Consider the following 20,219-nt stretch of genomic DNA (forward strand, 5'->3'; position numbering starts at 1 on the left):
AGTTGAACAGTAAAGCCTTTTGCGTGACCAGGGTCGCCCTCTTCACCCTTCTTCCGTGTTGTGAAATGGCGCGTGATGAGTGGTAGCCCCGTGTTGGCCTTGGCCCCTGGCCGTACAGCGGAGAATTATGAAGATCTCTGGAGTATTTTCGGGGCATCGGCACGCAGTCTGAACTTCTGAAGTGGCTAAGAGAAATTTGAATTTGCCCTTACCTCACAGTAAGAGCACTCGCGCCGATGGTGGAGAGACAAGGGGGGAGCTATTAGTCGGCAAATGGCAAGACAATAAGATCTCTGAAAGATGAAATGAGACTGAGAGTATCCGTATCGAACGGATAGGTATTAGAAATGACGGTGGGAAAAGGGGCGGGCTGCACTGTGACAGGGCAAAGAAACTCCTGTCCCCCCGGGCCGCCCTTTGTTTCGAACCGTCGGGCTGAACTTCTTAAGTCAGTTCGGAGCTTCGCAAACCACAAGAAGAAGAAACCAAGGGATTCCTGGAAGGATAACTCCTGTTTCAACCTCTGGACAGCAGGTTCCGGTTCGCGATAGGTCAGAACTGGCGATGTGGCTTGGTTCTTGGAGCGCTAGGATTATGGACTCTGTAAGATAACCGGGGCGCTGCAACAATTTGCTACTGGAGTTTGGAGATCGAGTGGTCGTGGTTGGCCGACGGTGGCCGCGGGGCTCGATATATCTCAGGAGGTGGGATGAGGACTTTGTGAATCTCGAAGATTGATCATTGGTAGCCCCGAAATGAGCACGAAGGACAATCCAAGAATCCGGAGACGCGCTGGACCAAACAGATGGTTGCGAGTCTTGAAGCCGCTGAGAAAGCACATCTGCTGCTGCATTGCCGGGCGCAGCACTGCTTACTCCTTCATTATGCGCGCGCGCACATGGCCTCATAGCGAGTGTAGATGCAGGAATTTAGTGTGGCATACAGAGTTGGCGGGTTCTTCGCGAGCAACGCATGCGAGCAGGAGATACCTAGACCCCCTAGAGTGCCAAGGTCTGACAATACTGTGTATGCTGCGGTGCCAAGTTAAGGTGCGCTAGGTTTTGGAGGAGGGGGATCTCCCACTGGACGAGCGAGAGTTTAGCCTCGCAGCGGGAAGCTCACGGCCAAACACGGCGCCATCGTCGGGCAACGGGGCCCCGAGATTATTCTTGTCTTGCTGTGGTATTGTTGTTGACCAGGGCAAGTCGGGTTGGCAGGTTGCTGAGTCGAGTCGAGCGCGGGGGTTCGATCGAAGTTGGAGACCGCCAGTCCGTCACTGAGAGAGTCAAAATTCTGAGAGAAGTCAACACGGACCGGCTCACGGATGTGCCGCAGGGATCAACGCTGCTTCACCTGCTGAGTTGTTGCAGGCACCGGCCATCAGGTGGACGTACGATGGCGGCAGGCTGCAGTGACTGTCCATTTGTGCCCCGGTGTCTGGGTCTTGGAGCCCCCTGCAGTGAACACAGACTGCAGTGCCCCTTATTTTGTCAGGCGAAGGAAGCATGAAATTGGCTGCCCTGCTGGCTTGGTACTCGATAAGACACGTCGATCAACAAGGTGAACCTGTTCGGCTTCCCTGGAAAAGCGAGGAAGCAACCCTTCTTGATCTTGGTTCAACAACAGCTTGTCGAACAACAGTAGCATAACTTCCTGTCTGCTAGCGGACCTGGCGCCATGTGTCCTCTTGGAATGCTGGCGCGAGGGAACAAAGAAGGCGGGCGGCTGAGTGACAGCAGGAAGCTAAGGGAGGTTGGCTGACCCATCGCCGGACGTTGCCTCCAAGTCATCCCGAGGAATGATTCGCCTCGTGGCAGCAGCTCTCTGGAATGCGCTGGAAACGGCCCGGCCGAGTCGAAGAAGCCGGCGGCAAACACGATGTGCAACGCAACGTCACTCAAGGACGTGGTAGTGGCACGCGAGGTGCTGAGTGTTGGCTCTTGAGGCGAGTATGATGGAATCTGATCTGTCTGGCGGAATTCCGCGCGCTTCATCACGAAGCGTAGCGAGGTGTTTCTTCGTGTTCCATGTCAATCATTGCTGATCATCCGACGTCCCAAGTGGCCATTGCCAGGAAATTATGCTTGATTGACCGTGGGCCATGGTCCGCAATGATGTATCCGTATGATGGACCGTATCCGTAGTGCCGTACGAGAGATATCCCTCGATGTCTCCGTACAGTATACGTACATTTTGTACGTACTTCTTAGTCAGATTTGAGATGAGGTACGTACCAAGATACATCCATGGTCCGTCGCTTCCATTGACCTGGGAGTGGCAGAGTGCCGTCCCAACTTCCCAAGTGGTGTGTGTGTGTGTGTCTCCTGCAGCCTGCTCATCCCTCAGGAACGGATGGCAGCTGCTCTACGAATCCTTGGACGCATCTCTTTCCTCTCTCTCTCTCTACACTAAGATACCGTGCTCCTCTCACTTCCGTCAACTATACCAACCAGAATCCCGCTGGTTGGTGATGCCTTCCACCCGGAATAGACTCTCTCCCAAATTCTCCTCCTCTGCCTTACGGAAAGGAGACCCCGGACGGAAAAAGAAAGCAGCGCCACCCCTCCCGCTGCCTTTCTTCTTTGGGCAAAGTCATTGATTCCTTCTTCTTTCATTGGGCCATCTATGCAAGTGCAAATTAACCCTTTGCTCGTGGGAGGGACTTTGGGAACAAGCAACAGCAGTCCACTGGCCTCCTTGACCTCTCGCTTCATGAACCTCAGTCCTCAGTCACTCGCTGTTCTCTAAGATGTTCTTCTCTCTGGTCATGCCGTCACTCACAAGTCACCGGTCACAAGTTGCAAGTCTCTATACGGTGCCTTCACCAGTTGACAGTTGTGCGCGCGCATACACACACTCAACCAAGTTATCCTCTAACAACAACAGCGGACGGTCCCATTACCCCCAGTCACTCTGACCTTTCCTCCAAGAGCTAAGAGACCAGGGGTGTCGATGGTTCAGGCTCAAGAGTCAAGGCTTGGCCGATGACCACCCCTCCACCCCCTTCCCAGGACACTAGGCAAGTGCAGGGTCCTGAATAAGGTACGAGGTCGTATTGATTCGCCCAGCTCGTGGAGCGTGGGCCATGGCCCATGGAGACACATCCCACCCCCGTCCCATCCAGTCCAGGGACCAAGTCACCAAGACAAGAGAAAACGAGCCATGGCGCGCCTTTGCCCTGGTCTGTTCATGGTCACCGGTGCTTACCTAGTGCTTGGGTACCACAGATACTTGGTCTTGGTACCTGTTGTTGGTGTGGTTGCTCATGTTCTGCCTAGTTGGCCCTGCTGGGCACTGCTGTGCCTCATCTCGTCGAGTCCAAGTAATAAAACCATCCTCCCCGTTCGTGTGTTTCTATCCTTTTACCTTGTTCCTCACCTCTTCTTATTTTGCTTCCCCACGAGCTTCTACCTCTTGCCTTTTCTTAGCTTACCTGCCAGTCCCTCGTTAATCGGCATAGCTTTTCATTATTTCCACACTCTCACTCCTCCTCAAGCCACCTTCCAGCTTCCAGCTCCTTTAATACTTGTCAGCAGCCTCTGATAAATATCTCGTCACCTTCGAACCTTTTCTCATCAAACTCGCTACTCGCTTCTTTCCTCGATCGACGTATTCGAATCACCGGCAAAATGTTCTCCAAGATCTTCTCCGCTGCCACCGTGGCTCTCGCCGCTTCCACCATGGTCTCCGCCCAGACCTTCACCACCTGCGATCCTACCAAGAAGGGTATGTTTTGTTCATCCCCGGTTTTGATACTACCGTTTGGTTTTCAAGTGAAACGGCCTTGCTAACTGATCTTCAGATTGCCCTGCCGACCCTGCTCTGGGCAAGTCGGTCAGCATTGACTTCACTAAGGGCAACGATGACTCCGTCTTCCGCAAGCTCGACGGCACTGCCGTGAAGTTCGAGGATGGCGGTGCTCTCTTCGCCATCAACAAGGAGACCGATGCTCCCACCATGGCCTCCAAGAAGTACATCTTCTTCGGCAAGATTGACGTCGTCCTCAAGGCCTCTCAAGGCCAGGGTGTCGTTACCTCCGTCGTTCTTCAGTCCGACGACCTCGACGAGATCGATTGGGAGTGGGTCGGCGGTGACAACAAGCAGGTTCAGACCAACTACTTCGGCAAGGGTGACACCAGCACCTACGACCGTGGTGCCTACCACCCCGTCTCCAACCCCCTCGACGACTACCACACCTACACCATTGATTGGACCCAGGAGTCGGTCAAGTGGCTCATCGACGGTGCTCTGGTTCGTGAGCTGAAGTACGCCGACGCCAAGGGTGGCGCCATGTTCCCCCAGACTCCCATGGAGGTCAAGATCGGAACCTGGGTTGCCGGCCGCAAGGACGCCCCCAAGGGCACTGTGGAGTGGGCTGGTGGTTACACCGACTTCTCCAAGGCTCCCTTCAACGCCTACTACAAGTCCATCACCATCACCGACTACCAGGGCAACAAGGGTGTCAAGGGCGCCAAGGAGTACGTCTACGGTGACCGCTCCGGCAGCTGGGAGTCCATCGTCGTCAAGACCGAGGGCGGCAGCGATGACAGCTCTTCCTCCTCCGCCTCCAAGACTGCCACCAAGACCGACTCCAAGACCACCCTGAGCACCGTCACCGCCTCCGGCTCTGCTTCCGCCACCGCTTCCAGTGGAGCCTCTGCCACCGAGGACGCTGCCTCTACCGCCACTGGCTCCAGCTCCGGCTCCGGCTCTTCCAGCGCTTCTTCCACCGGCACCGCTGCCGGCGCCTCCAGCACCCCCTCTACCGTTGCCGCCAACTCCGGCTTCATGAACAAGGCCAACCTTGCTCTCGGTGCCGCCGGCCTCTTCTTCACCTTCCTGCTGTAAGCGGATCCACCGGAACTCTTGAACGACCGTACATGCGCATAAAGACAACCAAAAAAAAACCATGCCGCCCGGAGAGCGGATTGTACAACTTCTTCACTTTCGATCACGATCCTTATCACGACTGAGTTACGCATGTTCCTTCATGGACCTAGCGCGCAGTTGGGGCCATACCTTGCGACATAATCTGGTACTTTTAATGATCACGCTCCCGCGGAATTCTGTCTCCAAGCATTGGAGGAAGCTTTTCTGCGACGGCCTTGCCAATGTTTCATGCGAGAGGAGGGAAGTCGAACAATGGGAATTGCATTTCAGATGGCGGATGCCTTTTTTTCTTGAAGCAGCTGGGTAGTGTTTGTGGAAGATGGACTATGATACCTTTAGAGAAGAGTTGAAGAGGACGCCTTGTGCCATTTCGCCGAGGTAGTCGAGACAGACAAAACGTTGACAATCAAAAACATTCAGATTTGAACACTTTTACCGGTGCCTTTTGATTTACGTGATTCTCACATCATCAAAACTTACGCAATAAGCTTAGGCTCGCATGAACATCGTCGAACGTAGGTGCCTTGGTAGCGCGAATAGAGCAACCAAGTCAAAAAAACACCGCGGTTGCAATCTCGCCGTGTTTGAAGTTGAGCGACCCTAGCAGGGTCCCCCACCTGAATAAGAATTTTGACTCAAAGAGGAGAGGGGGGCCGGGGAAGGATGGATCCCAGACATCGGATTCATTGCCGCGCTCTACCTTATTCGGTACCTAATTTCCACCTGTGCACCGTCGCCGCCCTCACCAAGTAAGACCCAAGCAAGGAGATTTCGAGAGAGAGGTCAGCACACACGGCTTGTCCTGTAATAAGGTACTAGAAAGTGTGGCAGTGTGTGCCTGGGCGCCGTCCGGTGCCGCACGGGTAGCCTAAAATGCCTCTGCGCGTCTCTGATGTGCTTCTAGCGTGACGGGCACCGTTGGAGCCGGGGAAAGGATTTTGTTTTCATTTTTGAGGAGGATGGGATGAAAGGAAATGGGATAAGTACCGCGCAGCAGCGTCGAAGGATTCAGGTGCGTGAGACTCGCCCAAGTCTTGTTAATCAAACTTGCTTGGGCCCAAGGATCTTGGTAGGCGATCGTCTCTTGAGCCTGGCGTTTAATGTTATTGCGCATCGCCCTGCGGCACAACTGTCTCGATTTTGCCAATGATGTTTTTGCTTGGCTGCTCGCCCGGTTTCAGTGGCATTTTCCCAATTGAAGTCCTGCGGGAATTGTTAGATCCGTAAGGTATCCTGATGCGCCCGGGAGGCCATGTTATGATCTTTTCTTCTTCCGTCCACCGCTTGTTGTTGTGTCTGTTGTGTATAGACACCATCGCAATGGGGCGCAATTATGAATCGTCGGGCTTTTTGAGCAGGAAGCTAGTCATTACTTACGACTTCGATACCAATATCATCGTACGGAGTCGTATGGCACGGTTTGATGGATGACCTTTGCTGTATCCGTTCCTGTATGGCATGCCTACCACTCCTCAGGCCTGGAGGACCGTGCCGTCCGAACCGCCCAATCAAAACAAAAGTTCCGTTTTGTCCGGGCCGGAGGGGGAAAGGGGTTTACGGTGACAGGCGATGATTTGCTCCAGGGCCCTTGTTACTCCATACGTGTATTGGCAAATTTTCTGATGGACTCGGCGAGAAGAGGCGGAAAGCGGCCCGGGGTTTCGTGCAATATTGAACTGGGGGAGGTACGGCGACGGTTGACCCGACGGGCGAGGGAGCGGAAGATGCCCGGGGCGAAGGTCGAAGGTCGAGACCCTCATACTACGTAGAGACCAAAGGTGCGACTATTTCTCCAGGGAAAACCAAAGGCGAAGCTATCGTGGGTAGCTTCCCTTAATGGTGCATTTTCGTACCTAGTAGTACTTTTGGTGACTGGGCAATGCGCTTCCCAGGTCGGTACATATGTATCTGGGTGCCTGCCTGCCTCAGCTAAGGGTCTGACTTTTCCACTTCCCCTTCTATCCCGATTCGATTGCCCTCGAGGTACTGAAATTATGAAGAGGATTGTGAACAAGACGTACCGAAGCGAGACAGTGCTCAACTCATTCCAAGACGGCATCGGCAGCTGGTTGTCATGAAACCTGGCCTGCCAGGCTTGGTGAAGACGGCACTGTGAAAGGACGAAAGGAAAGACTGAGCGTGCAAGGCCCCGTTGGTGCCTCCCGGTCGGAGGCTTGGGTGGCTTTCTGCCCTTCGGCAACGGAAGGCACCCACCCGGGCTCAACCGGCGGCCCCTTTCTCCGTTCCTGCTCCCGGAGTCTCAAAGTCGGCCGGCGTTGTGAAGCAGTTCGTCTCCGAGCCGGTACCGTTTCGATTGGGGTAAGGCATGTGTGTGTGCATGAACTAAAACCGTGGGCACAGCAGCACGCAGGCTTTTCTGACATATGCAGGTACGGCGCACAATGATGTCGATATCGGGCTTGGCTAGCACCGGTCTGCCGTTGGAGGCGAGATGTAGCCTGTAGCCGGCTCATCGGGTTTCGGTGGCAAAAAGAACTTGCTCGCGGGGCCCTTCTCTTGGTCTTCGGGCGTGGGATTTCGGACCTGCCGCGCCGATCGGTCTCTGCCATGCGGATCTCGCATGGCTGCTGCTACTAGAAAATCAAGCAATTGTCGGCGCGGACGTCACCACCGACGATCGCGGCGCCGGTCCCCTTCTGACGGGTTTGAGACGCGCATAACAATCACCGGCGAATTGTGGCAAGGTGGGAGTCCCACGTGGTTTTCGTAATTATTTCAAGCACATACTTTCGCGTGTCTTACCTCACGACTGTGCTATTCTGAGTTGAACATGTCTGTTATCCCAAAAGATGAAAACGATCGTCTAAGTAAGAAGCAAAGATGGCAATCGGTTCTTACCAGGCGCGGACGGAGACCCTGGGGGGTGATTCCGAGCAGGTTCCGACATTCCGCATGGCGTGGATATGCGGTGATTGAATAAACCCTCACCATCAAAACCACCATCCCCAGGGAACGAACACAACCCCACAGCGCCCGCATCCATCTAGAACTCGGGATAAAGTATCTCGTACAGTACCCTGCTTCGCTTCGGTATCTCCCCGAACGGGAGACGCGGGATCTGGCAGCGGCTCGGAGATAGGGGGGCTTTTCGGGCATCTGCATCGTCGTTTGTACAATCATTCGATTCCTGAAACTTTGGATCTGGCCCGGGGATTGTATGAATAGTTGGGGACTCAAAGTGACAGGAGAGGTGCAGTGGGATCCCGGTGGTCGCCTTGGTAGACGGGCATGCATGAAGCGGCAAGGGCGGAACACAAGATAATCAAATCAAAAAGGGGGACTGCTATGAAAAGACATGGCCAAAGGTACGGTGTGTTGCAGCCTTGCGCAGGATGCATGAAATCGGAGTCAAATTGTTTCCACATGTGTGTCTTGAGGTCTTTTTGGGGAATAGAAGTCTACGAGATAAGTCCGGCTGCGTACTAAGCAGAGTTCCATCCTGCGGCCCTGCCAGCTGTACGGATACGGAGTACGATGGCCTCTGTAATTCCGTGACCCGGAAGGAACCCTTGCCGGGCCACGTTCACGGCATGTCTAGTGACGGGGCAGATTCTACCGGTATCTTGTCGGTGAGGTAAAACTCTCCGTCTTCGCACCGGTAGTTGTCAGACTTTCAGCTACCATCTTATCTTTACAATGACAGCCAACTAGCGTGGCGGTAGTAGAAAGATTGGCATTCAGAATTCCGAGCTACCTCATCGTCGGATGATCAATATCCTCCTGGGCAAAGATAAGGGGAAACTTGAAGATCGATACACACAACAACAACAGCAGCAACAAAGTTGGACTGAACCGCGGCAGCGGGCGGGTCATCGGTGACGTGCCGATGGCCCCTGCGCGGCAGACTCCGTGATTTCTCCATAAAAGATGCACGTTTTCTAGAAGCTTTGACAGAAGCAAACCGAGAACGGCGAAGGCCGGTCAACCGCCGCCCCAACGGGAAGAATCCGCAGTTGACGTAAGGGCAAGGCTTTCGAAGGGGGCCACAAAATCTTTTCAAATCCCAAACTGGAGCTCAGTCATCAATGAGATCAATGATATGAGGCTGAATGATTCATTCAATCGTGTTGGCTGCCAAGTTGGTTTTCCCCAGTGGCCTTGGAAACAGGGGATGATCGACCCGGAATGGACTTGACTGGAAAACATGGTGAAGAAAACCCAGAAAAGCCTTTTTGTGCAAATCCCCTTTCAGAGTTGTCTCAAACACCAGAGGGACCTGGACTCCAATTTTTTATGTCGCTCTCTTCTCAGTCCCGCCCCTCAGTTGCGGTGTGAAGCTACCCAAGTGCCGGAGAATACTGGAGTCGATGACATCAAAACACAACCTTTACTCGGGAACGGCGGCCAAAAGAATCCCTGCGCTCACTGCTGGATAGTGGACACACGCCTTTCTTCGTTATCCATTCGTTCTTTGAAGGGGTAGCTCCCAATCTAGCCGCCGCATTTGCACGTCTCTAGCTCTTCGTGTATCGACATGTTGAAGTTTTGAACAGCGGAGAAGAAGAGCCCGAACCCCCACCCTTCTTGAACAGCAACATCTCGAGCTGTGAGGAGTAAGGACGTGCCGGGTAAAGCTCAACCGCCATCTAGAGAGCGAGAGATACAGGATCTAGACGGAGATGCAGATAAAGAGAGAAGCCGTTGGCTCTGTTGCCGTCATTCAATACCGTCCAATCCAAGCATCCATGGCCAGGGTCCCCCGGTGATTCTTGATAGTGTAATGTGTATCCGCGCAGATAGAAGGCAAAAGCACAACAACCTCCAAGATTTCTAAGCCAGATTTCCAGAGTTACCCACCTCGGCTGGCCCAGGCCCCCATATCGGCCCGGCGAATCATGACGACGCATATCGACCTTCTTTGACGTTCCGTGCTGGAAAGGTTCCGCACCACCACGGTTCCACCCCCCTTCCAAATTGTTCAAACGGCGTTTCTGCGTCTCTGCGCCTCTCAGCCTCTGGTCCTTTCCTGCATCAACAGAGTCTCAGTCAACGGGGGGCCTTCTTCTCATTCCCCTTGGTCCTTGCTCCATTGATCTCGAACCGCGGCACTGAGCCGCACTTAGGCCCATCTAGTTTCCAATCTATTCCCAGTTCGTTCCCGCTGTTTGACTCCACCCACGTTGCAGTTTTTTCTCCTCTGCCCTCTAACACGTAGTACTTGCTGTGTGTTTTTTTGCGCAAAATTCGTTATCCAGGCTTTCCAGCTTCATGGTTCCTTGGACGACCGGCGGCGTTAGTCCCCTCTTTCGCCGACGAGTTTAGGACTTAAGTTGGTTTGCACGATGGGGAGCTAAAGGTTTAAAAGAGGCGTGTCGTTCCCGCCTTCCGACGATATCATTCTACTCTGTACTCACAAGCTTCCTGTTCTCTTATATATAAGATCATTTCTTTTATAACAAAACAAGAAACAACCTTTCTCCAGATACCCCTTCTTCCTATTTTTTCACACCACACACATAAATCACAATGGCCGCTACCGACTACAAGTTTGAGGGCTGGGTTGGCCTCGACGAGAAGTCCTCCGAGGGCAACATGGTCTGGCAGGAGTACGAGCCCAAGCCGTGGGAGGAGAACGACGTCGACATCCAGATCACCCACTCCGGTGTCTGCGGCTCCGACATCCACGTCCTGCGCTCCGGCTGGGGCCCCGCCCCCTACCCCGTCTGCGTCGGCCACGAGATCGTCGGTGTCGCCGTCCGCGTCGGCTCCAAGGCCGTCGGCGGCATCAAGGTCGGCGACCGCGTCGGTGTCGGCGCCCAGTCCGACTCCTGCCTCGGCCGCCAGGGCCCCTGCGAGCCCTGCGAGACCAAGAACGAGCAGTACTGCCCCAAGTCCGTCCACACCTACGGCCACTTCCACTACAACGGCGGCAAGGCCATGGGCGGCCACTCAAAGTACCACCGCTGCCCCTCCCACTTCGTCGTCAAGATCCCCGACGGTCTCGAGTCCGCCTACGCCGCGCCCATGCTGTGCGGTGGTGTGACCGTCTTCTCCCCGCTTAAGCAGCACGGCGCCGGCCCCGGCAAGACCGTCGCCATCAACGGCGTCGGCGGCCTCGGCCACATGGCCATCATGCTCGCCAAGGCCATGGGCGCCGACAAGGTCGTCGGCATCTCCCGCAAGGGCGACAAGCGCGACGAGGTCCTCAAGATGGGCGCCGACGGCTACATCGCCACCAGCGAGGAGCCCGACTGGGCCAAGACCTACGCCAACTCCTTTGACATTGTCATCTCCACCGTCTCCTCCGCCAAGGTCCCCATGCAGGACTTCCTCAACCTCGTCAAGCTCGACGGCTCCCTCGTCCAGGTCGGTCTCCCCGACGACGGCGCCTACACCATCTCCCCCGTCCCCATGGTCATGCGCCGCGTCAAGTTCACCGGCTCCCTGATCGGATCCCCCCACGAGATCCGCGAGATGTGGGAGCTTGCCGCCGAGAAGGGCGTCAAGCCCTGGATCCAGGTCCGCCCCATGAGCGAGGCCAACCAGGCCATCGTCGACTTGGAGGAGGGCAAGGCCCGCTACCGCTACGTCCTCGAGAACTAAGCGGGAGGAGATTGTGTGTTTTCAAAACATGATCGAACCGTTTTCTGGGGATGCTGTACATAAGATGAGGTTGATGACATGACTTGGGTGCATAGAAAGGGCATAGCGATTGGTTACATTATAGACATAGAGAGATAGACAAAATCTCAACTCAGAAGCTAAAAGCTTCGATTTTCTTATGATCTGGTTTACTCTCGTTCATGATTTCTCTACTTACAAAATCATTCTTGTCCAAAAGGCATTCACTGGAAACTCGGAAATTTAGAAGGCCTCCTCGATTAGCTCCGTTAAAAGTAGCCTTTCGTAAATATTTCTGAAAGAAATTGAGACTTCCTGGTGCTAAAGATTCGGTGTGGCTACGAATGATGTCACTCCGTCTCGGTGAAGGAGTCACCTTACATCCTGGCATGTGGAGAAGGTACATGGTCCCCCAACAACGACCATCTCATTTCAACTCGGAGCATTCACATCTCTCCGATCAAGTCAGACGGACTTTTCCCAACAGCGACGCCATTGGATTTACAGTCTCCAGACTGTTTGTTTCAATGATTGGATGAATATATGCCCCTGCTGCTCTTGCTTATCCTCTTGCTTGGCCTCGGTGCCTAATGGCGAACGCCCCTACGATTAAGTAGGTAGGTTGCCTAAACACACCGCGATACAAGCTGCCCCCAGACAGCATGACGAGAAAACATCTCACGGGACTCAGTCATATCAACTTGACTCTCAGGAGGCTATCTACATCCTCAAGCCTAAAACCAACTAGTTCGTAGCATCCGTTCAAAGCATTCAGATACACCTCACTAATTACTCCCCAATAAAGCCCTTCGCCGTCCAATCTCCTTCAAAGCCATGGCCCCCCACAACGACGTCGCCGCATTCCACGAGGCACTGGCTTCAAGCAAGCGTATCCTCGCTCTCTGCGGCGCCGGCCTCTCCGCCTCCTCCGGCCTGCCGACCTTCCGCGGCGCCGGAGGACTCTGGCGAAACCACGACGCTACGGACCTAGCGACTATGAAAGCCTTCCGCCGGGACCCGGGCCTGGTGTGGCTGTTCTACGCGTACCGGCGACACATGGCTGTATCAGCGAAGCCGAACAAGGCGCACTATGCCCTCGCCGCGCTGGCGGAGAAGAATCCGGATTTCTTATGCCTGACGCAGAATGTTGACGGTGAGAACGACTCCCAAATGTTCCCCTGCAAAGAATCAAAAGAAAGCTAAATGTTGTCATCAGGCCTCTCGCCACGGGCAGGACATAAGGAGGACCAACTCCGCCTCCTCCACGGAAGCCTTTTTGATATCAAATGCGCCAACCCGCAATGCACCTACATCGACCACAATAACACCCAAGACCCCCTCTGCCCAGCCCTTGCCCCGGCCTCTGAAGACCTCGCAGACCCAACAAAGACTCTGCCACTCCTCGACCCCACCAAAAAGCTCCCCGCGATCGACGAAGCAGACCTGCCCCACTGCCCATCCTGCAAGACGGGCCTGCTGAGGCCCGGCGTCGTCTGGTTCGGCGAGGCCCTTGACGAGGCCATGCTCGACGGCGTCGACGCCTGGATCGAGCAAGGGAAAGTCGACCTCATGATCGTCGTCGGCACGTCGGCGCAGGTGTGGCCGGCCGCGGGGTACATTCTCAAGGCGCACGCGGCCGGGGCGCGGGTGTGTACCGTCAACCCCGAGGCCGAAGACGAGGGCCAGATGGGCAAGGTGAAGAAGGGGGACTTTGCGTTCGGGAGGGACGCGGCCGAGGTATTGCCTTTGCTGTTGGAGCCTGTTATTGGGAAGATTAGGGCGGATGGGCGGATGTATACGGAGGATTGGAAAGCCGAGTAGGAAAGACATGAATACGGCTTTCGCTTGTTTATTGTACTGGTTGTAGAGGATGGATCTAATGACGAAACGTTGCTAGGGTTAATAGTTCGGTTGAGCGTTCTTTGGTCTTACATGCCATCTGCTAACCCACTCTTTGAGCCATTCCAGTAAAAGGGAGACTACGCCCCTGATTTTGTTATTTCAAGTCCCTCAAGACATAGACTCCTCGTGACATCAGTGACTACTTCATTATGGGAGGAGGTGGGTACATTGCAAGTTGTGGATAGTGGCCTCAGAATCTTGGATATCTCAATAATGACGCAGTAAGTGCTATGATATTGTGCCCAAATTCTATTGGTTAGTTGGCTCATAATGAAAAAGAACTTCCAAGTCATTGAATTCCGTGCCATAGTGGCCAATCTGGTGGTACAATAACTCTCTTATCGTGAGATTCAAGTGAAGAATGATGCTTCAACCTTGAAAGGCAAACACCGACATCCTTGACTGAGACACAGTGCCTGTTTAATTCGTAAACTGTCATTCTGGAGACGTGTAGTCAAAATAGGGTACTCGAGCAGGCACAATGGCCCAACTTGCAGCTTGTCCTCGCCAGCGGCTGCCCGACAGCAACATACTAAGGTAAGCCCCCGCCAGGAACGAGAACACCATCCTTTTCCCAGGTCCCAGAAGCCCGGATTGACTGCTCTAGAGCACCTCATGCTTCACCTGGTCTCCTTCGGGAAGGTCAAGTCAACGTTCCTTGTCAAGCCCGCAGAGACATGCCGTGGGGTGTGGGGGCTCAGCGAGACAACCCCTCGGTCAGCCGTGGGATGAGTGAGTCCTGGCAGGGTCCTCCGCATATGACCTAGGTGTCACAGTCCTCTGTAGGTGGTACGAAAAGCCCTGGTACGAAGCATGGTCTTGACAGGCTAGGTAGAAGCCAGAAATCATACCAAGGGCTATGAAAAGCTAGAGGAGTGAAACATAGTCGTGCGGCAATACTCAAATGAGCCTGACACATCTCGGAGTCGTCGTCGCAGCTATATAACTGAAGTTGCGGGATACTTACAATGACAGAAGAAGAGAAAAGAGACAAGACCCACGCCAAATCTCTGGGACTACAGCAACGCCGAGAACTTGACGGGAAGCTGATTATAGAATCGTGCGTTGGCATTTGACAAGCAGTCAGTGGGAGCTGCCGAGAGTAAGCGCATCGTATATCAGACATCCATATACCACCAAAGAGAAATGAGGAGACAACAAGAGAGCCTGGCTATTACAACACGAGGTTCAGAGGGGCAAGGAGGAAACAAGATCTTGTCTCTTCAACGCTATATCTTGACGACCACTCCTTGATCGACGAGCCATTACCATAGGTTGGGTCGACTGTTGGTCCCATCATAGCTGCAAGACACGTGGAGATTCTTCCCATCACTAGGTGAACATTCGCGCGGCATGTAGCGGCTTAAGGATGAGTGGTCTTCCTGGGCTTCCAAGACTTCCAAGACTTCCAACTGCACTGGAACGATGGGAATAGCCCCTGACGACTACACGGAAATCCATACCCAACCGAGGGTAAAAGTGATCGTTCTCCGCCCGCCTTATAATCCCAGCGAGTAGAATCACAACCTGACCAAATGCGGACGAGAGTGGTGCCAGCGATGTTAGGCTCCGTCGAAGGTCAAAATATCAGGATCCGCACCGCATGACGTCCCGCCCCCGGATTTCCAAACCTACAGACGTGGCACAGGCGGCTCGCTGCTGATCTTTGTGAGGGCGATGTGGTGCCAAAACCACGATTCCACCCGTTGAAGGGTTGAATGCCGGGGCTTGTGTTGTGTAATACGATTGGGTTGCCATCTCAAATGCCCGATTTACATGACGACATGAGATTTCCTGCGAAGCCGAGATAAATGCGAAGGAAGCCATTGACATAATGCCGGGCGTGATTCTCCATCAATCATAGACAGGAGAGAACGTAATATTCCAGACCATAGGGTGTGAAACACAACATCGATGAAGGCAGCAAGCATATCGTGCGGCTGAAGAGCAGACCGTAATCCGCGGGGAACAATATCAGATCGCTGTCAAGCAAAGTGCGGGGAAAGCCCGTCTTCTGTCTGGGGAGGGGGGCTGCCCAGTGGTGGCGATGTGCCGTTATCCGACGTGATGGGCAGTGTGAGTGAGTCTCGGGGTGGGAAAAGGGGAAAAGGTCGCGCGGCGCAGCTGCAACATCAGCAAGACTGCTGGCAACGACATCTGCCACACCATGTGGGCGGAGTCCTACTCCATTCTTGAGGGGGAGACGTTTGGTGGTCAGCAGACACTTGCAACTATTCCCGAAGGCGCTAACGACAGATACCAGACGCTTGACCGGCGCAACTGGACGAGCGGACAAACACTGTAGAAAAAGAAGACGAAATGCACTGTCGATGGTGGCATGAGGAAAAGGCCAAGACATCGGGCACAGCTACAGCTCTTCCACAAGGTCACGGGGGTCCGTACTTGCATCTGGAAGACGGCCGACGCAGGAATATGGATCCATAAGCAGAATAGAATACTAGGTTCACCGTCATCTATGCGCTGATGATGACAGGACCTCGCTTTCTACAGTCCCGAGAAGTGGGAATGAGTGGTGGATGAGAATGAAGTTGATGCAGAGTGAGACTGCAAGACCTGTAAGACTCGGCACGCGACCAAAAGCAGGCAGGCAGAGAAACACTGCCACCGACAGATGGTTTCAATCTAAGACGGATACATGTCGTCTGAACGCACGTCGTAAATCATGAGGGCTGCCTTACCGCCTTGAGAAGCTGGGAATAGTCCATGACAAGGGGACCCCTCAAACGAGTTGGCACCTGGCTTTCCGGGGGAGCTGGCACGTTGGCTAGCGTGGGGGTTAGTGTTGTCTAATGTCTGTCGATCCGTCCAACATCCGATGAGAGCAAGGTTGTTCTCACTCATGAGTCGTTACGCTTGGTCCTCTCATAATTCGATTTGGACGTTTGCAGGGCGCTTGAGAAAACGATGGCTTGGAAAACTATTCAGAACACATGACGAAGACAGTTTCCCAATCTGGAAACTGAACGGTGGGGCCATCTTGCAACCTCGAGGTTCCATGGTCATGTCGTAGCAAGGCATCTCAAAACCATTGACTGCATGATGGGCTAGCCTTCGTGTGTGTGCATGACTTGCAGCGGTGTATTGTGTCCGATGCTGGTTGCTCACCCCGTGCTTCGATCTTCACTTCCACCCCTCCGAGGAAAAAAGTGTCCATGAAACACATTCGACTTGTTGACTTGGAGGTATTGACCGAATTATTCTCCAACTGTTTATTCTCTGATCTTGAACCCTGTTCATAATACAAGGGCTCATAAGACCTCCGCCACAAGACAGCGAATAGAAAGTCCTTGACGCCCTCAATGAGGCAGACCAGAATTAGTCAGTGGGGACAAGCGACGATGTTACTTTTCATCCATGCGCAAAGATCCGTGAGATGCATGGACAATATAAATGTGATTCGGTAGAAAACGATGGCTGAGGGAGAAGGGCTATGCCTCCCCATATCACGCGTGGGATTCTTGGCGCAGAATGATTCCTAGATGATTCGGAATAGGATGAGGCAGCTTTCATGGCTTAGGTGACTTGGAGGAGACAGCAACAAATCTTTCTTTCTCACACACTCTCTATCATTCTCTCACTCACTCACTTGTAGGCTTACGTGAGCAATGCCAATCGGCGACTCACTACAAAGCTCATTCTTCCAACGAATCTTGGGAATTTACTGAAGGCTTTCTCAACCAAGCATCATTCCCTAATGCACCTAAAGCAGACACGCATGCCTCATTGCCTCGCGGCATCCCTATCCAGAGCTCGGGTTGCCTCTTTCTAAAGATCCGTTGTTGACTACCCAGGTCAAGCAGATCTTTCACAGAAAAATTGCCGGCGCAAATGCAGCAAAATGTCTCCTTCTTCGAATCGGATCGCAACTTATTCACTGCTGAGATCGGTTGAGGCCATGAGCGTCGGCCGAAACGCCGAGTCATCCTCGTACACCAACTCATTGATAGGACTTTAATCGAGGTAAAAACAAGACCAACACTCAAAAGGGCGCCGTTTCACCCACCGGCGTAAGAATACCGAGCCACATGGATGACAACCGAACTGCTTGCGGCTGGTCGCAAGGTCTTTCATGGCTCATTTCTCACAGATTTTATCGGGAGAATGGTCCCTTAGATCTGGAGGTTATTCATCTGCCCTCCAAGACTACTCTGGTGTGAAGCTTAGCGGGATGGTAATGCCGGCTTGGACTGCTCGATTCTGCAGGTGTCCAAGGAGGCAACTTGGAGATCGAGGGCCTTTTTTGAAGCTAACCCCCACGTCAAGCGGCGTAATACCCCAGAAGACGCATCTGGGTTGGGGTCAGCCATCCCACCTCCATCTCTCTCACTAGCAGACGCCGGCCTCGCCTCTTGCATGGCTAAGCAGCGATCCTGCCATCGACTCCACGCACTGTGTCGCGAAGCCCTGGTCTAGACACTTCAGTCTCTCCGACATCCTGGTTTTCTGCTGCATTTCTTCGTACTACTTCACTTGGCCAGGACTGACCCTTGCTGGCCAGTTCGCAATGGCATGTTTGCCCATGACTCTCCGCATGGTGCGTCTTTTCGTTGAGTCCGAGAGTGAGAAGGAGCCTCGCTCGTATGCAGGAGCCGGTTCATCCGTAGAGGCCCGTATCATTCTCTTCATCTCGGGCGACGCTGGCTGACGAAACGGACGAGCCGCCACAATTACGAAGTAACCTGTGACGCCACTGGTCTGTTGCAGGACTAATATTGATATGCCACCCTTTGATGGGGGTCACATCATCCCTAATTGCCTTCCTTCTTTTCCTTCCCTCCGATAATAAAAGGCCTTCTTCCCACTTTCTCCGTCTCCCACGGCTTCTTGAACGACTTCGAGGATCTCCATGAGCTAAGATCGACACAGCATCTACTATATTCAGTCCAACCCTCACCATCCTACTCTCACATACCGGTTCTGATTTCTACCTCTGCCACGCTTCGTGTATCCTACGTCGTGCTTCCTATCGTCTTACCTGAAATAAGAACTTCTGCCACAATCTCCCATTACAATCATGGCCCCTCACCAGGATGTCCCCTCGCCGGCGGGCAGTTTCACAGCCGGCTACAACAGAATACCCTTCAACCCTACTACTTCTTCTAACCTACACATCAGAAGTCTGACTACGGCTGAATCAAATTCTCCTCTTAGCAGTTCATACGACAGCGCATCACTTGGCGCTGATCTGCAGGAGACCCGGCCGCTTGTTCCCGGTGTGTACGTACCTACCATGTGCTTCTTCGAGCCGGGTACGGAAAACGTGGACGTCGACACTGTTGCTCGCCATGCAGTACGACTTGCTCAAGCGGGTGTGACCGGCCTGGCCACCCAGGGCTCCAACGGAGAGGCAGTACATCTCTCACACGCCGAGCGCCAACTCGTCACGGCAACAACACGACAAGCTCTAAACGACGCTGGGTTCTCTCGCATGCCCATCATCGTCGGCTGCGGAAGCCAGAGCACACGCGAGACGATACAATACTGTACTGAGGCCTGGGCTGCTGGTGGAGACTATGCCTTGGTGCTTCCTCCGTCATACTACGCTGGCCTCTTTGCTCCGTCATCGGAAACCATCTTCGAGTACTTTCATGCGGTGGCTGATGCATCACCGATTCCTCTCATCATCTACAACTTTCCTGGCGCAGTGGGAGGAATGGATCTGTCCTCCGACGTCATTGTGCAGTTGTCTCAGCATCCCAACATTGTTGGCGTTAAGCTTACATGCGGAAACACTGGAAAGTTGAACCGCGTTGCCGCCGCTACGAGGAAGCTGGCAAGAGATCCTAACTCGAAGACCCCGGAGTTCCTCGTCTTGGCAGGTTCAGCCGACTTCTCTATCCAGGCCTTGGTGGCTGGAGGGCATGGCATCCTCGCAGGCCTGGCCAACATCGCCCCCAAGGCTTGTATCAGAACCATTGAGCTCTTCCAAGAGGGGAGACACGGAGAAGCTCAGGATATGCAAGAGATCGTCTCACAAGGCGACTGGACAGCGATCCAAGGTGGTGTTGTGGGCGTGAAAGCTGGCCTTCAGGCGTGGCTAGGCTATGGTGGTGTGGCCCGGAGCCCATTGCCGAAGCCCACGGCCGAGCAGATGAAGAAGTGGAAAGAAGGATTCCGTGAATTAGTTGTTCTCGAGAAGTCGCTATAGACCAGACGCCTACTCCGGCACTGGTTTGGTGTTCCAAACTGAACAAACACACACTCACGAGCCTTTACTTGGTTCTGAGTAAATCAGAATATGGATGGGATTATGGACTTTCGGATTTGCATAAAGGGCTCTCTTGGTGCAGGAACTAGGCTTATTTGAAATGATCATTGGCGTTCCACTTAGCAGCCTGCTACGGACAGGTTTGCCTCATTTTGTATCTCGGTTGAGCGAAAAGCTGTATTGCTGAAGGCAAAAACTTGTTCACTTAGGAATCGCATCATACAATGTTTGATATCATGAGCATAGCGCTGTGAAATATGAGATTTGACTAACTATTTAACCTATTGACATGATGAAGATTTTTCAATTGCTCGCACGTCGTGTATTGTGATCGTCGAGAGCCGCGATGCTTGTGTCTTTTCCCAGGAGAGTTGCCACAACACATGATCCATGGCACATGAATGGACATGTGAAGACATGCATCAAAGACGACAGTTATCCCCTAACCGCTGAACAACCTGATGTCTGCCACGTCAGAGCGCCTCGTACACCTCGTGCAGCATAAAAGTCGCCTCTCTCGGGAATAAGATATCGTATTTCCCAGCCAATGCATTTCATCTCCATCATCCAGCGCTTCTGTAAAGTTCCTCCGAGAGCGGTGAAGGGAAGAAAAGCA

The 20,219-nt window shown here is 53.5% G+C and overlaps 4 protein-coding genes across 4 annotated transcripts; all 4 read left to right on the forward strand.

Moving 5' to 3' along the window:
• The first annotated feature begins 3,211 nt into the window (after nucleotides 1-3,211).
• Nucleotides 3,212-5,317, forward strand: HER10_EVM0009887 (ice nucleation protein). The gene is made up of 2 exons (XM_035479359.1): nucleotides 3,212-3,726; nucleotides 3,803-5,317. Exons 1-2 carry the CDS (start codon nucleotides 3,630-3,632, stop codon nucleotides 4,846-4,848), a joined length of 1,143 nt encoding a protein of 380 aa, XP_035334299.1. The 5' UTR covers nucleotides 3,212-3,629; the 3' UTR covers nucleotides 4,849-5,317.
• Nucleotides 5,318-9,924: 4,607 nt separating this feature from the next.
• Nucleotides 9,925-11,556, forward strand: HER10_EVM0005855 (zinc-binding dehydrogenase). The gene has a single exon (XM_035475458.1). It carries the CDS (start codon nucleotides 10,378-10,380, stop codon nucleotides 11,452-11,454), a length of 1,077 nt encoding a protein of 358 aa, XP_035334013.1. The 5' UTR covers nucleotides 9,925-10,377; the 3' UTR covers nucleotides 11,455-11,556.
• A 340-nt stretch (nucleotides 11,557-11,896) lies between these two features.
• HER10_EVM0009057 (Sir2 family protein) lies at nucleotides 11,897-13,458 on the forward strand. The gene is made up of 3 exons (XM_035483084.1): nucleotides 11,897-12,219; nucleotides 12,278-12,625; nucleotides 12,689-13,458. Exons 1-3 carry the CDS (start codon nucleotides 12,135-12,137, stop codon nucleotides 13,291-13,293), a joined length of 1,038 nt encoding a protein of 345 aa, XP_035334239.1. The 5' UTR covers nucleotides 11,897-12,134; the 3' UTR covers nucleotides 13,294-13,458.
• Nucleotides 13,459-17,864: 4,406 nt separating this feature from the next.
• On the forward strand, nucleotides 17,865-19,791 carry HER10_EVM0004470 (dihydrodipicolinate synthetase). The gene has a single exon (XM_035474113.1). It carries the CDS (start codon nucleotides 18,410-18,412, stop codon nucleotides 19,541-19,543), a length of 1,134 nt encoding a protein of 377 aa, XP_035333922.1. The 5' UTR covers nucleotides 17,865-18,409; the 3' UTR covers nucleotides 19,544-19,791.
• The last annotated feature ends 428 nt before the right edge of the window (nucleotides 19,792-20,219 follow it).

This window comes from Colletotrichum scovillei (genome assembly GCF_011075155.1).
Source record: "Colletotrichum scovillei strain TJNH1 chromosome Unknown Contig00005, whole genome shotgun sequence".
NCBI lineage: Eukaryota > Fungi > Ascomycota > Sordariomycetes > Glomerellales > Glomerellaceae > Colletotrichum > Colletotrichum scovillei.

Bases quoted from the DNA above. Each gene is read 5' to 3' on its own strand.
- HER10_EVM0009887 (XM_035479359.1), top strand. From the start codon at position 3,630: ATGTTCTCCAAGATCTTCTCCGCTGCCACCGTGGCTCTCGCCGCTTCC. The intron at 3,727-3,802 runs GTATGTTTTGTT...ACTGATCTTCAG, and splicing joins CTGCGATCCTACCAAGAAGG to ATTGCCCTGCCGACCCTGCT.
- HER10_EVM0005855 (XM_035475458.1), top strand. From the start codon at position 10,378: ATGGCCGCTACCGACTACAAGTTTGAGGGCTGGGTTGGCCTCGACGAG.
- HER10_EVM0009057 (XM_035483084.1), top strand. From the start codon at position 12,135: ATGACGAGAAAACATCTCACGGGACTCAGTCATATCAACTTGACTCTC. The intron at 12,220-12,277 runs GTTCGTAGCATC...TCCCCAATAAAG, and splicing joins CTCAAGCCTAAAACCAACTA to CCCTTCGCCGTCCAATCTCC. The intron at 12,626-12,688 runs GTGAGAACGACT...TGTTGTCATCAG, and splicing joins CCTGACGCAGAATGTTGACG to GCCTCTCGCCACGGGCAGGA.
- HER10_EVM0004470 (XM_035474113.1), top strand. From the start codon at position 18,410: ATGGCCCCTCACCAGGATGTCCCCTCGCCGGCGGGCAGTTTCACAGCC.